General features: G+C 35.4%; 1 protein-coding gene across 4 annotated transcripts in view; it reads left to right on the top strand.

Annotated features, from left to right (window-relative positions):
• The window catches only part of GXYLT1 (glucoside xylosyltransferase 1), a 31,439-nt gene extending 27,216 nt beyond the window's left edge, over positions 1-4,223 (top strand). For all 4 annotated transcript variants that reach the window (XM_067314596.1, XM_067314604.1, XM_013948013.2 and 1 more), the window contains 3 exons: positions 230-353; positions 680-852; positions 2,313-4,223. In XM_067314596.1, the coding sequence (XP_067170697.1) occupies positions 230-353; positions 680-852; positions 2,313-2,474 (459 nt within the window). In that variant the 3' untranslated portion in view covers positions 2,475-4,223. The remainder of the gene's footprint in view (positions 1-229; positions 354-679; positions 853-2,312) is intronic.
• Positions 4,224-17,146: the final 12,923 nt, after the last annotated feature.

Raw genomic sequence — 17,146 nt, forward strand, 5'->3', positions numbered from 1 at the left:
TTATGATTTTGCTTACCCTAAAACAATATTTAAATGAGAAGTAAAGCATACTGGAGATGTCCATAACTATTTCTGTTAGATATGATCATCTCTTTAAAACAAAGAAATTCTTTTAGAAGTTGGAGATTTGTAGCTTTGAAAAGCAAATTACTGTGATTCTGTAGGGCTTCTCCTTTATAGGTGTAATCATCATGAATGTGTGTATGTTTTGCTTTGTTTTGTTTAATAGAATGATATGACAACAGTCCAGTTACAGTGGGGAGAAATGCTTATGCCACTGCTGAAGAAGTACAAGTTAAACATAACATGGGGTGATCAGGATCTATTGAACATTATGTTTTTTCACAATCCAGGTAAATTCATATTGATTTTAAGTCTAACATGACAAAACCGATCTTTTGTACGATGTTCTAAAATCCAGAAAAATGTTCTTTTCAACTGACTTTTTGGTGAAAGTGTTCAAGGCTTTTTTTTTCCTTCCTTTTTTTAAAAAACATGGTTTACTTTGATTTTTGAGAGAAACCATTAAAGCTTACTAAGTGTAATTAGTTGTTAGGTTTCAAAACAATGGTATGTAAGTATATGAAGTAATCTTAAAATAGAAAAAAGAGAAAAAATTAATGTATTTCCTGAAACAATTTTGATATTTAATCCAGAGTTCTTATGATTTTCTGAACAGAAAGTCTTTATGTCTTTCCTTGCCAATGGAATTATCGACCTGACCACTGCATTTATGGAAGCAATTGTAAGGAAGCTGAAAAAGAAGGTATATTTATTCTTCATGGAAACAGAGGTGTTTACCATGATGATAAACAACCGACTTTTAGGGCTGTGTATGAAGCAATAAAAAATGTAAGTGTGTTCAGCATTTTCCCTGTACAAAGTTATTTGGTATGTGCTTTTATTTACACTGCTGCATGCATTTTGTAGATTTTGTTCATACTCACTTTGACTGCAATAGAAGTAATGTTTTTTCTTCTAAGTAACCCTAAGCATTTCACTGATTTAGGTCATTTTCTATTTGGATAGAATTCTAGTTTATTTCTTTTGTGATTAAAATCTCTTGAAACATTATATAGACCGTATCTAGATTAGGATTCTAAAACATTGCCTGTAACTGTCATATCTATTTAAAAATCTTTATCCACATTCCTTTAATAAATGTATTTAATAAGCTATATTTGTATTAGCATGTGGAGATCAGCACCTGAAACTTCATTTTGCTGGAGATTTTAAAATGCAGAAAGAAACCTTAGTCACAAAGACTTTAAACTCCCTGCAACTTTTTACTGTTTTATTGTAGCTAGATTTGGATGCTAGAAAACAATTTTTTATGCTGTATTTTGATCTCTGTTGGAGATTCAGTGTATTAATATATAGCTGTTCCTTTAAATACTAAGCACAATGACTTCTTTTCATTCTGCAAATAAGTCTTCTAATAAACCATTTATCACTACATCAGTGTACTTGCTGAAGAGCTGTAAAATTTAGCACTGATGCGCATTTTAATGTAGCAGGCTATTGTGTGTGTATAACCTTCAAAAATCAATAGTATATTTTAATGGTGCTTTATTACGTGTTGTCATATAGATATAAAAATGAAGAAATGTACTTTTGGGAGTCTGAGAATACATTGCACAGAAAGTGAATGTGTTTCCATAAAAATATGGTTTCTTTGCTTCCTTTGAGTATTGTCAAAAACAGAAGAAAAAATTATTTCCTTTTATTTATGATCCCATTTGGTTTATGAATATGCCAGGGAGAGTGTATAAAACATTGCTGATCCAGTGGTAATAAGATGAACAAAATTACATTACTTTGAAATGCTGTTTTAGACTATAATTTGTTTATAAAAAATATTGCAGTGCTGAATTAATGACTTCTTTATTTCATGTCCATGTTAAACATACTGTGTATTTGACCATCATTCAGTTTAATGAAACTTCCTGCTTTCAGTAGTACTACTTACTGTTCATGCTGTTGTTTCATTATAATTTGGTAAGAACTGTACTCTTTAAAAGTTATGTTTCATTCAGGAAAGTAACTGGTTACCAAACAAAACTAGAAATCATTTTAATCTGTAAATTTTTAATTTAATAACTTGATTTTTAATTTCCTCCTTGCCTGTCTGGATGTGTTCATTTGCTTATTCCCCCCCCCCCCCCAAAAAAAAAAGTGCATCTGTTAGGCTTATTGAAAGCATTTGAGAATATTTCTGTAGTGTAGACATGACTTTTAAATGTTGTATTCAGAAGCTCTCCGTGAGTTCTTGAAAACATCTAATCTTTAATTTTTTTATCTTATCTTTACAGTATTCATTTGGAGATGACCTGGTTCATTCCCTGTTACAGCCCCTAGAACTGGAATTACAGAAAACAATGCATACGTACTGTGGAAGAGTATACAAAGTGTTCATAAAGCAGCTAACAAAAAGCATAAGAGATTTGTATGATAGAAGATCAAAGGGAAGGTGATTCTTACTCCAAGCTGTTGAAAGAGACTGAATTTACATGCTGTTTGGAAGGTGCAGAAGGTCTAATATGACTTGAATTGGCTCTTAATGTGCCCAGATAAAAGTTTACTAGTGTACATAAAAATGAAGAAAATATTCATGTTATGAAGAATAGGAACTTTTTTTCTGCAAAGGTGACTTTTTTGCTCTTTTGACGTTTAATCACTGCTAATGTTTATCTTGGATCTGATGAGTTTATATATTACTGACTTTTGTGGTCAGTAGTTTTAGTCTGCATAATTCAGTTATCTTTAATGATCAAATGAACGAGGGAGAAATGAAGATGGCTGTATTTGGGAGTGTACCTCATATTGTCTAAAATTATGTTAAACTGTGAATGTAGCAATAATTGAGTCAGCAGCACTAACCTCACTTTAAAAGTGTGAGCACACAGTTGTTTACAAGTGCAGAAAATACTCTGTTTTCAAAGAAATGTGATATAACCATTGACAATCTGTATGTGCCTTTATATGTTCATCTCTTACATGTTGAAATACAGTTTTGACAATCTTATTTCACTTATCTTAGATGTAAACTGCACACTATAAATAAGATTTTCAGAGAAATGAATAACTAGTATGTGATACTAGTTTTTCCTGTCTGTAGATACTGAGACTTTGTTTTAATATACAGTATTTGTTTCAAGGTCATTGAGCCATCTGCCCAAATGATACAGCTGAGTTGAGGGTTTTTGGCTTTTAGCAAAAATGCAAGATAAAGTTGTTTTTCTCACAATACTTTAAAAATATTATATGTTTTTTTAGCTTTACAGGGCATTTTTGGAAGTAGACAAAACACGATGGAAAGCTGTTTCTGTCTTATTTCATTACTAAGAATTATTATGTGATGATTATTATGGAGTATTTAGTACCTGAAAGTGAAGAGCTGTAATAAGAGTGCTGATACTTCATCAGACTGCATAACAGATGGGTTTCATAGAGGGTATTTCCTGTTAGTATATATTTTTAATAACATGGCTTTAAATTTGTCTTGGACCAGATCCTCAACTGCATGATTTCGTTAATACCAATAGGGTGATAGTGATTTACAACAGATAAGGATTAGGCTCTTCTGTAGTTTTATTAATGAAAAAACATGTTCTGTTATGTAATATAAATTTCAGAGAGAAGCACATGAAGAAAAAGGCTGAGTTCTAATGTAACAGTAAAATATTATTTAAACTTGCATGGTATACTTGTGTACTTGAACTTGTTCTGTTCAAATATACTTGTATACAAGTATACAGTTCAAGTATACTTCTGTACAAGTGTACTTGAACTGAACTTGGATAACCTAACTTAGATGAAGTCTTCATAAAGTGTTTTTTTGGATTTCAGAGACGTTCCTGTGTATTGAGCATTGAAGATGCTCTCAGTGATTTGCACCTTCATCCCATCTTAGAAAATTAATTTTTGTGGCCATTTCTTTGTCAAAGGCTGCCTGTCTCCAATGAATCTTAGATTCTATGTGAGCTAGGTGAATGCGTTAGCAGAAAAAAAAAAAACACACTACATTGTAAATGGAGATTATATTCTGTTCCCAGACCCTGCTGGCTCAGGATGTAAATGTCTGGGATCACAGAATCACAGAATCACTGAGGTTGGAAGGGACCTCTGGAGATCATCTAGTCCAACCCCCCTGCTCCACCAGGGTCACCTAGAGCACATTGCACAGGATTGCATCCAGGCGGCTTTTGAATATCTCCAGAGAAGGAGACTCCACCACCTCTCGGGGCAACCTGTTCCAGTGCTCTGTCACCCTCACAGTGAAAAAGTTTTTCCTCATGTTAAGATGGAAGTGTCTGTGTTTCAGTTTGTGCCCATTGCCTCGCGTCCTGTCGCTCGGCACCACTGAAAAGAGTCTGGCCCCATCCTCTCGACACCCTCCCTTCAGATACTTATACACATTGATAAGATCTCCTCTCAGCCTTCTCTTCTCCAAGCTAAACAGGCCAAGCTCTCTCAGCCTTTCCTCATAAGAGAGATGCTCCAGTCCCCTAATCATCTTTGTGGCCCTTCGCTGCACTTGCTCCAGTAGTGCCACATCCCTCTTGTACTGGGGAGCCCAGAACTGGACGCAGTACTCCAGATGTGGCCTCACCAGGGCTGAGTAGAGGGGGAGAATCACTTCCCTCGACCTGCTGGCAACACTCTTTCTGATGCAGCCCAGGATACCATTGGCCTTCTTGGCCACAAGTGCACATTGCTGCCTCATACTTAACTTGGTGTCCACCAGCACTCCCAGGTCCTTCTCAGCAGAGCTGCTTTCCAGCAGGTCAACCCCCAACCTGTACTGCTGCATGGGGTTATTCCTCCCCAGGTGCAGGACCCTGCACTTCCCTTTGTTGAATTTCATGAGGTTCCTCTCTGCCCACCTCTCCAGCCTGTCCAAGTCTCTTTGAATGGCAGCACAGCCCTCTGGCGTATCGGCCACTCCTCCCAGTTTTGTATCATCAGCAAACTTGCTGAGGGTGCACTCTGTGCCTTCATCCAGGTCATTGATGAAGAAGTTGAACAAGACTGGACCCAGTACTGACCCCTGGGGGACACCGCTAGCTACAGGCCTCCAACTAGACTCTGTACCACTGATCACAACTCTCTGAGCTCTGCCATTCAGCCAGGTCTCAATCCACCTCACTGTCCACTCATCTAACCCACACTTCCTGAGCTTGTCTATGAGGATGCTATGGGAGACAGTGTCAAAAGCCTTGCTGAAGTCTAGGTAGACAACATCCACTGCTCTCCCCTCATCTACCCAGCCAGTCATTCCATCATAGAAGGCTATCAGATTGGTTAGGCATGATTTCCCCTTGGTGAAGCCATGCTGACTACTCCTGATCACCTTCTTTTCCTCCACATGCGTGGAGATGGCTTCCAGGATGAGCTGCTCCATCACCTTTCCAGGGATGGAAAATGGAAGACAGTCCATCTTGCATGTAGTTATGGTTTCTTTTCCTTGTTATGTAATCTTTCTGAGTGTGAAAATCTAGAAATGTTTGAAGGTAAATACTGTTAGTGACTGATTTATAACTTGCAATCCATTATTTTTTTTACATAAATACTGTTTTTGTATCGGTTTGTCTTCAGCTTTTTTTTTTTCACTTATACTGTGTGTTTGTATTTACAAATTCTTTCCTTTGGCCTTTTTTTCTGTATTTGTTTTGCAGAAATACTCAGTTTTGAATTGATTTTTAAGTATGTTGTACGCATGTGAAGATCTTACTTAAAACTTAATGAGCCATTTTAGGAAAAAAACATATGGAATGTGAACACAACAACCTTTCAACTTAAGTTTCAGTTTTTGTGTTGGGCTAGAACAAAAATGGTTAATATTGAAATTTATCATAGGATAGAAACTTCTCAGTGAGTCATGCTTATTTCAAGAGACATACATTTAGCATGTTATAAATAGCAGGATATACTGCTTTATGCTGTAGTTCTTGTTACAGTTTGGTATTATAAAATTAAGCTTCTCACCCTCAACTTTCTGCTTCCCAAGTAGCACTTGTACATTTTAGAAAAGTTTAAAAAGCAGCAAGTGCTTAGTAGTGAATACTTCCATTAACAACCCTCCAGAATATTTGTCTCTTTTAAATAACTTTCAGTTTTGTAATCCCTAAGTTTTAAATTTAGAAAGCTGATTTACCTATAAACCTTCTCCCGCCCCACTAATTTACAAAGAAAGCATTTGGAGATAGTAAGGAGACTGGAAAACTAGTAATGTAATAGAAAGCAGTTACACTCTCAAGCATTTCAATACCTGTTTGTAAGTTTATATGCATATATAAGAATGTGTTAGCATGCAAATCTTTTTATTGCTCTCAAGTTTTAAAAACATTGTTTTTCTGCAGGCCTAGTAAGTAACCAGCCAAATAGGACCTGACAAATTATGGAACTATAGAAATCAATTTTTTCATATTATTAAAAAAAATTTGTTAATAGAAATATGAGGATTCACAGAAAAATGTAAGCCTTGGAAAATGTATATTTAGGTTGAATTAAGATAAATCTGTCTTCATCATGCTTGATTTATCTCTGTATCATGACACCATTATCCGATCTCTGTTTAAAGGGATCACAGTCTGCTGGTAGAAGAGATTTATTTGAAGATGTATTACCTCATTTGTATGAAATTCCATCCTTCTTTGTAGGTAGTATGAAAGACCAAGTATGCCTTAATGATACTGGAACATCTTGACATATGGAACTTGTAGCTATGACTATATATAGGCTGTATAAGCCTTATGAAAATGTTTTTCCAGTTATTTGTAGTTTTGACAAAATTTAGTTGGACTGAAGACATCCTCGATGCCTACCTCCGTTGAAATGTTCTTGATAATTGTTTGATTTAAATTCAAAAGGATTCAGAAAAGAGGTTTAGGAGAGAAATACTTAATTTTTCCTTTTTCTGCTTTAAACAGTTTAAAGCAATATGGAGTTGCCTTTTGCTGGTTTTGACCTAAATTTGGTCAAGTTATAAGCTTCTGGCAGACTGCTTTCTGGAAAACTTAGGTGCCAATATTTTTGTTAAATTTGTACAAAGATTCTGTCTATACTAGACGTGCTCCAACCACACAGACGTTCTACACTTCAGTCCATGCATTTTCTATAACAGGATGACTGAGAAGAATCCAGTCTTCCTTCTCTTCCTCCTCCTAAATTACACTTCCCATCTAGACAGCATGGAAAAGGAAATAACCTGGCTGCAGTGTATTGGTAGGAAGGGACTACTTGGATTGTTTAGAAACAGAATATGTAGAAGGTAAAAATGAAGGTGTAATGAAATATTCATATGTGCATTACTGGGATCTCTTATTTTGAGGGTACATAGGAATGAACCACGGCTGTTTATTTGCTATCATTTATTATGTGATGGATTAAAATGTGTTGAAACTAAGGTAAACCCAGTTAAATGGTATACTCCTGTATAAAGTAAACTAACCTATAGGCTATTTGTGCCTCCAGTTATTTTGTTTTTAACAAATTGTCCATTTAAAATAGTGATTGTTTTCACTTTCTGTGCTGTAGCATTTAATGTGATTATCATAATTGTCATAGCTTTCCTGCCCACTTCACTGATTTGTAAAAGGACAGAACTTGAAATAGTTCCAGTTACTTTGTGTATTAAAATAAGTTGCAGAAAACTAAACTGTGAGGGTATGGTTTTTTCTTTACCAGAAAAAAAGTAGTTTCTTTTGTAGAATGTGGAAGTATGAATTAATGAGAAGAGCTTTCTTTTCACCATGGATCCTGGTACAGGCCTTGGATCCATCTTAAGCTTTGTCTGTTGCTGCCAGTCTAACCACTACTTTTCTGTGCATGAAAACCCTCAGATGTGCTGCAGTGTATTTTTAAAAAGGAACTTTATATATTCTTCTTACCAAATTTCTAATGTCTCTGGATATCTTCTGTTGTTCTGCTTCTTTGTTGGCATTCAGTTCCATCCAATTTATGTTTAGATTTCACTAATTTGCTGGGGGAATTTTCAGACATTAGGTGAGAATAACTTTAACAGAAAATTCCATAAACTTTTGCACAAATAGCGGCTAAGCTATTTGTCCAAGTTGGCAAAGCAAGAACCCAGCAAGTCCAATTAAAAAAATGAAATACTATGTATACACAGAACCCCTTAAAAAAAGAAAAATATGTTTTTTGGTCCAACTTTAGCTCTACAGAGAAATGTTTACAACTTATTTTCTGTATTTAACTGCCAAATCTGGAGTTATGCATGGTAATTTTCTATATAAATACAGATTGCTTCATAATTGCTTTGTAGTCCTAGTAGACTATTAGGAACTAACACTCGGCTTTAAAAACAGAAGATGTTTGCAGAGCTAACGGTGAATTTGAGTTACTTCAGGAAGTGAGGAGAAGACCTCATTTTAAAGTAGTTGTCAAAATCTGTCTTGTAACCAGTTAATGGATCTATGTAAGAACAGCTTATCCTCCCAGGTTATCATAAAATTTAAGAGGTATGGTTTTCCAGTGCTTTCTGAGCCTTTGTTGGCCTATTAAATTTTCGAAGTTCTTGAAGGGAATATTAAGTAATCAGAAATTCTTCTCTTGAATAATTGCAATTGTGTCTTTTTCCATTTTACTGTTACTTTATGCACCACTGCATTCAATTCTTTAGAGAATCCTCATTTCAACTTACATGAATGTGCATCTTCCTGAATACTTGTCCACAAACTTTTACGCGTCTTCTTTCCTCCTCCTTTTCCCTCCACTGCTTTTAGGTAGGTAATCACTACTCTCTTCTTCCATTGAATGCTTGTAAAAATTAGAGGAGATAATGTGAGAATCTTTTTGCAGAGGCTTGTAGTGCTGCTGTAGCTTGGAGTTTTTCTGATGAAATACAAGTTCTTACTATTCAAAGCTTATTACTACTCCAATGAATTCTCTGTTTTTACTTGGATTAATATAATTCTTCCCTCTTTTAACTTAAGTGAGGCAAAGAACTTCAGGTCTCCTAAATGGGCCTGAAAAAGTCCCTGAACACTAGGCTACTGGGAAACTGTTAGGCTATGCTGGAAAAATATTATTGTGTGCTTGTCTTGTTCTTATACCCTTTAAATAAGAACCTAATACTGTCCACTGCCCAAAACAGCATATTAGGATAGGAGGAAGTTTTGAGCATCTAGTACAGCTGTTATGTTCCTTGAGTAATCATCTGATAAATTCTTCCCTGAATCAACTAATGTGGTCCCTGTCCTCTCTTAAGATGGACATTCAGCTGTTATCCAACTACCTCATCTAATTTAGTGCAATTTTTTTAAATCAAAGCAGTGATTGTGATTCTTCTAGATTTGGGTTTTACATAGACATCCATGTCTGGGTGCTACTTTAGTTGCAGAAACCAGGGCACCAGTTTGTCTAAGTTTATACTTTTAGATGTCCGACTTCAGTTTCATTTGTCTGCATGTTTTAGTTTCCAGTCAGACCCTTAGAGATAAAATAGTGAGTGAGATAACAATGAATGCAAGATTTTTCACAACAGTTTACTCCTGATAAGAACTAGAGAATTACAGATCTCTGAAAAATAATCAACAGTGTTGAAATAGCATTCTGTCCTTGAGTCTAATTTCTGTTCTGGTAGGTGTTGGTTAGCATCCTTGGTTCAGTCAAGTCTTGACTACTTCTGTGTCTCTATTTATATGGAGTGAAGGTCAAACATCTCTTAAAAACTGTTCTCTTGTTGCCTGCAAACTCCAAGGAAAGGAGTTCCTCTTTTACCATAGGAAGTCATTGCTGTAGGTCCTCTGTATCCCCCTATCTAAACTCTTTCAGACCTGTAATAACTGTCCCACTGCTGTCTATTAAGAGAGATTGGTTTTTAGTAGTTGTCTAGTGGATGCTAACAGGGGAGGGGAAAAGATGCAATTATTCAGATCTCATTGTATTGTCCTGCCCCTGGTATCTTTAGAATTCTACATGATGCTTTTTTTTGTTTGTCTTTCTGCATCTTGTTCAAAGCCAGAGGAGATTAAACTTCATACTTTCTCCTGGAATGTTAACGGCTTCATTTAGGAACATGTTTTCACCAGTCATGGCCTTATTCGCAGACTGTTTCCAGGCTGACGCTTTCCTCACATTGATTATTAAAATAGGTCTTCAAGAGCAGGAGGACTCATTAAGATTTATGTAGTTAGTATTTCTTGCTGTTGTAAGACTTCCAGGCCTTAAGATATCTATGTGTACAGGCATATAGGTATATATTCCCAGAAAAAGTCCATCAGAAGCCTGTGAGATGATGATCAGACTTAAGTCTTCAGTCTTAAGGATTTATGAGCAAAGCTACACTGCCTTTGAGGGTACCTGTTGCACTAATAATCTCACTCAAATTCCCCTTTCTTCCCTCTGTGCTACATATATACTGTTTTGTTCCCTCCTCAGTTCTGGAGAAAGGGACTAATTTTCTATGCAGGATGATAACCAAAGGTTGGTTAATCAATTTCTTTGTCTCTTTGGAGTAAAGCAAAAATTTGGGAATTTGCTTTCATAAGTCTTCTCTTGAAACAAAGCAGAATTTTGCTAGGACAATGACTGTGAAATTTGTTTACCAGTGATCACTTTGTGCCTCTGACTTTTATAAGGTCATAGAATACAAATATGGAACCTGTTTCCTCACAACTTGAGGGAGAAGTGCTGCTAGATTGCTCTACCTTCTTTCCTCACTTATTTCTAGCATCAAACACTCATTTCTAAAAATGCTTTTGCTTATCCTTAAAGGATCTTTATTTTATTAGTTAATTTATATTAATAAAATTATTAAACCAACTGAGATGAACAATTTATTACAGTGGCCTAATGCATTTTCACCATCTTCATATTGTGGGAGGTCACTTTGTCTTATTCTTCCCTCCGGTCATTTAACGTTATATGCTCATTCATAGAATTATAAACTGGTTACAACAGATTTTGTTTTATATCCACATGTTATGAATCGTAATGTTCTGCCAGTCATTCATGTGCACATTCTACTAGAGCAATTCACTTTAAATCAATTTGTAATATTCATAAGAATAGTTTTAAAATACAAAAGAAGTTATCCTAAATTGCAAATCTTTCTGTTTGAATTCACAAGTATTAAGGGCATTTTTTTTTTTTTAAGCTTCCAAGAATATGAAAGCAATCAGTTTTTACTCCTAATTTAAGACTAGAAAATTAATTTTTAATTAAAACTAATGTTTTAACTTATAATACTAACCTTGTAATGCTAACCTACTGTGTCTCACTGAATAGCTGGTGCTTAGAGACACTCTGCTTGCCTCTTGGGTATTTTGAAACTTCAGAAGTGTGATTTAGTTTAGTGTGGGTCCTGACAGGTCCCTGATATTTATATTTTTTCATTTCAAAATATTCCCTCATGTTTTGTTTTATTGTGGTGTTTTACATTTTTATACCATGATTAGTATTAGAATTGGGATTGCAGGTCTAAAACCCAAGAAATAGAAACCACTTTTGCTATCCAAGGTGTGTGTCTCGTATGTATTGTATGTGTATTTTGATCAGATTTTTTTCTTCAAGTAGATAAACTTGATGTTTTTATGTTTCATTGCCTTTCATGGGCACTCAGCTTTCCTGTCTGCTGCTCTTGCCTCTTTTCTCAGCTGCCCCTCTAGGAAGGTATTCCACTATCCTTGTTGCCTGTCTCTTCAATGAGTTAGTGTCACTCCATGTTTTCTCCTCCTAGTGAACCTTTCAGATCTTAGTAATTAACATGTCCATTAGCTAACATTCCTTCTGCTACCACGTAAGTGCTTTCAGAACTAGGCATTTTAGTGTTATAAGCTAATTTTGTACCATTCCAAGCCAGAAGCGTATCCTGGAGTGGTATGCCACTTTCTCCACAGTGCTAGTGGATAAGCACGCATCTGACCATAGAAGTATATTATTTACCCAGAGTAGGTCCTAAGCTGTGCCATGCATTTCTTGGCTGTAACTCTGGGAGAAACTTAGTTTTCCTTTCAGTTTTGTGTAGACTACTACAAGATTTGATTTTTTTTGTTTGTTTTTCTGTATGAATAAAAGCTTTTTACTAGAGGTATGCTTCAGGAGGAAAGCTTGGCCAATGGAGCATTTACAGTTAAACAGAGATGATTTGAGCCATTCTGCTTGCCTGAGGCAGACAGGCTCAACAGGGCTTTAGAGAATAGCATGAGCAAAAGGTAAGTGCCAAAGCAACTGGCTTGCACTGAGGTGTTTGGTCTTTATTCTGTTCTTACAGGTGCTGGACAGCTTCTGAGGAAAAAGCGATCTTCAGTCGACTCTTCTTTCACTTCCTGTGCATGTACAACCAAAGAAAAAAATTGACTTATGACTTCAAAACCCAAACCAAAATTTTGTAGGGATTATGAAATACAATAGAGGGTGTGAAGTATGTAAAATTGTTCAAGATGAAAATTTGAGAGCTGCAAATAGCCCATCAAAACATACAGACATATTCTTTTGAGAAGTATCTTTTTCATTGTTCCATAAAAACAGTGAATAAAACTGAGCAAAATACATAATGGTAGGATATTGCTTAAAAACTCGATCAGTATCTTACTTCTGCTGTAATCCTGTTTGCTTGCCTTGGTCTTGCTTTGACCAGAAGGATGGGATGTGATTAATGACAATTGATTCACCTTGAAGAATAAAGCTTTAACAGTTTGCTAGTGCTATAGAAAATGAAGCTTCTAGAAAATTTCTTCTTTTTTGGTATTTTAGACCTTGAGCAGTGTCTAAATTAATTTGAAGCTTTGTTAATGTACATGTGTCTGAAGAACTTCCGTTTGGGAATAACTTCCATTAAAAATGCTTTTGTATTTTATCATTCCCAGAACCTAAGGTTGAGTTCTACCTTCTTGCAAAATACAATATTTTGGGGACAACATGTTCTAAAGCATAATGTATAATAAAAACTAGTGTTAAATATCATAAAAATACAATTGCTTTGGAATGTACTTTAGGTAAAGAAAGTTTTTCTAGACTGGACATGTTAACCACTTAGAATGATATCTTATGTCTGTCTGAAAATGCATTTTTTAAGGAATGGGTTAATGATGATGCATTGGTCCTACTACCACATTTCCTTTTTATCTAAAATCTGAGTCTCTGAGGATCCAAACTTTTTTTTTTAGGATCAGCAAATCAAATGCCCATTATACTAAACAACATCGAAAATCAGAGTTCTGAAATTGTTCTTATGTGTTATTCACTAGTATGTTTGGAAGAGTTAGAGACAAACATCACTGTTTCTTAAACAGAACCATTTGTCAGTACTGTGCCTGACTGAAATTACTAGGTCGCTACTTTTAAATATGACATAAGCACAAAGTGAATATCCTAATATACAGCTTATAACAAGAAAGATAAATACAGTCTTTCTGACCTCTTTTGCAAAACCTTAAAAATCCATCCCTAATTACAAGTTTACTCCTAAAAGCAAAAGTTCTAGAAGCTTCTTGAGGTCCACCAGGGATTTCATTCTTGCTATTGATTTAATATGAAAGTGCTCAGATACTATAGCAATCGATGACAGCATAAAACACTGATAAATCGATTAAAAGAGTTTAGCCTAGGGGTATATATTAGTTCATCTAGTCTGATCCCTCATAAATCACAAGCCATTAAATTTACCTCTGTACCGAACCCAATAATTTGTTTGACTAAAGCATAACTTGTGTTCAGCTAAATCATATCTTCCAGAAAAATGTCGAGTCTTGGTCTGAAGGCATGAAGAGAGAAAACGCTTTCCTTTGCCAGTTTGTTCCAATGGTTAATCAGTCTCACCGTTATAAATGTGTGCCTTGCTTCTCATTTGAATTTGTCTGCCGTTAGCTTCCAGCCATTGATTCTTTTTATGCCTCTCTCCACTAGGTTAAAGAGCTCTTTTATACCCTGCAGTTTCTTCTCAGGAAGGTACTTATACATTGAAATTAAACCACTTCTCTGTATCCTTTTGTCAAACATATTGAGCTCATGAACTTTCTCACTAAAATATTTCTGTCATTCAATTTTTGTGACTCTTTTTTTGTACCTTTGTCAATTTCCTACAGTCTTTAAAATATGAGCACCAGAATTGCCTATAGGATTCCAGTAGAGCGAAGGACTTAGTAATTTTTTTTTTATAAAGAGGTAAAATCATCTTCCTAGTCCTTCCTGAATTTATATGTTGAGTGCTTGTGTTAACTTGCTTGCCATTCCTGGGAGAAAATCTATGTTCCTAGATATGGCAGCATTTGGCTTTGTTAAAATGAACTCGGTCTTGTCAATTGACCAAAGTAATCTACATTCATCTGTGGAACTGATGATGTTACCACCGTATCATTTTGCCAAGTATTGTCATCTCCCAATTTGATCAGCTATGATTTTTTTTTATTTGCTTCCAAATCACTGATGAACGTTATTAAGTGTTATGCACAATATTAATTCCTTTATAATATCACTAAAAAATAACTTTTAGATAATACTTTCCAAGTCTATTTATTGAGGGCTGCCAGTTAATCTTGCAAGATTTTGATGTTTCTTTTTTTTCTCTGCATAGCATGATTTCAATTTCGAGGAACAAAAAAATTTCAGGGACAAAAAACAGAATTGTTTGACAAGATTTATTTTCCTGAAAACCATATTGGCTACTTCTGATGGTAGTATTTGCCTTTGATTCTATTCCAGTTAACTGTTTTGCAGCTTTTAAAATCATTTTTGTGTAGTGATAATCTCATAGTAGTCTGGCTACAAGTAATTTAGTCATCCTACCTCCCGTTTTGAATAATACTAAAATATTTTATCTTTTGGAATTTCCTGGGAATGCTAAGATTTATTAGAACTATTAATAACAGGAGTTCTTTTATGGCTTCTTACTGTAAATTGTCTGGCTCTGCTTATTTTGAAATATTTATATCTGATCAATATTGTTTAACTTTCTTCTGTATTGCTAAGGGGCTAGAAAGTGTTTCAACATTCTCATGTGATGCAAACATTTTATTTCTGAATAGAGAAGACTTGAATGTTTTTGCATTAACAACAATGTTATTATTGGTAACGAAATAGATTTCATTTTTTTTTGTTCTTAATGTATTCCAAGAATAGTAACATTATGTTCTTAGTCCCTAATTCTGTCAGCTGTAGGATTTTTTTTCTTCCCCAGATGCAATACTTACCAATTTTGCAATATGAACATTGTAGTAACTCCTATGTCATTTAGTTATTTCAGCTTTTTTCCTTTTGTTATTTATCATCTTGCTGAAACTTTTCTTGGCACCGTCTTTGTACCACTCTAAGATGCTTGCCTGCTGTCTGCAGGTGGGGCTGGACAAAGCTGGCTTATCTGCTCTTATTTTCTGCATCTTTCACCTCCCAGGTCTGAAACTTTCATCAACTGTTCTGGGTAAGGCTTTAGCCTTACCTTCCAATCTTTGACCTTATTGTCACAGAGATTATGAAGCAGACTAACCATTGTACTCTGCACAGGAGATTCACCCAAGAGAGCTGACTGGTTTCAGGTCCAGTATAGTCAGTGTGTGGGAGAGAGGGGCAAATGAGGGGAGAGTAGAAGTTTTGTCTGATAGATGGTCATTTCAAATCAGTTCATACTGGTAAGCGCAGAAACCAGATCATCATTGTAGAGCTAATGTGTTGCAGACTTGTTGGAGTCCATCCTGTTGTTAGAAAGACGAGATGCCCCTGTCCTTTATGCCCTTTATGATCACATAGTGAGGTTCAGAGAAACTGTGATTCAATGTTAAAAACAACCCCACCCACTTTAAGGTTTGTGCCAAAAAAGTGCTTGTATACCTGTATGGCAGTCAGTACAAATGTACAGTGGAAAAAGAACCTTACTTCCCAAGCTTCTCTCTCTCTTTTTTTTTTTTTTTTTTTTTAAATATCCTGACTGAACATAGGTGTAAAAGAGGAAAAGTAACTTCTGAAATGTTTATCCCTGTGTTGGCAAATGCTGCACCCACTTTTCATGGATATAAAATAACTGGTCAGCTGAATAAGAAGAAATATATCCTAGGTCCTAAGAAGCAGAGGCCAAGTAGCTCTTAGAACTTCTAAAAAATGTTAAATACCAAATCCTTCAGAGAGCAAATATGAGTGAAGTCCATTCCCTCCAGACTGTGGCAAGAAGTCTTGCTGACCAGTCTAGTACCTGCTTCAGAAAAGAGTTGGTGTCTTGCAGTTTATTTTGTACTTAACAATGTAATTATGTTAGTAAATTACTAGGAAATAAACAGAAGATGAACTTTGATGGAATATACATGCTCTTTCCATTCAAATGTTTCTGCTGCAGGGAAAGAAAAAAAATCCTAAAAATGGTACAGTCGGAGTTATTTCCATAGGAGTGCTCTAGCTTTTGTCTTTGGTGTCCTTGAACTGGTCTGCAGAAGACTAATTATCATGTGGCAGTCCTTCTAATTGCAATCTTATATTAATACTTAAGTATGTAATTATTCCTAATGGTCTGTGTATAGTTTATTGGATAACCTGTTCTGTAGTTACATGTAGTTATTACTGCTCTTTTCATGTAAAATTTAGCTACCTCAATTCTTTCTCTTACTTCAGTAACATAACTTGACCCTCATAATTTTTAATGGAAAACTGCATTAATTTTTATTACATTATTTGTTATTTTTACAGTACATTTATTATTTCTACAGTATGCCAGGTACTGCTGTTCAAATACTCTGCAAATACTATCCTTATCAGTATATGTAGCGATGAAATCCATTCACCTGGAAAGGTTATATTTCCTTTACTGAAGACATAAGTTACGTTCATATCATCCAACCTCCTTGAACTAATTGTGTAGACCACCTTTTAAGTGAATGGAGTAAAACTGGGATTTCCAGACTTCTGCAACATCATTCATCTCATCCTAAGGTAGAAATCTAAAGTAAATCAAAGTGCTTATGTTTTCCCTGCTACTGCAAAGAGGCTAGGGAGCTATTTCAGAAGTGGGTGCCCACAGTGCAGACTTTTCAAGGTGAATCTCGGCCAAAGTTGGATCCATGTAAGATGTATTCCCTGCCATTCCATCCATTTGTGAATATGTCCAGGAAAGAATGTCAGTTTTCTCAAACATATTTCTTTGAAATTATGACTTGAATAATTTAGTCAGTAAGTCTTGGTCTGCAGTTAGTCTAAGATT

Source organism: Apteryx mantelli, chromosome 1 (genome assembly GCF_036417845.1).
Source record: "Apteryx mantelli isolate bAptMan1 chromosome 1, bAptMan1.hap1, whole genome shotgun sequence".
Lineage (NCBI taxonomy): Eukaryota > Metazoa > Chordata > Aves > Apterygiformes > Apterygidae > Apteryx > Apteryx mantelli.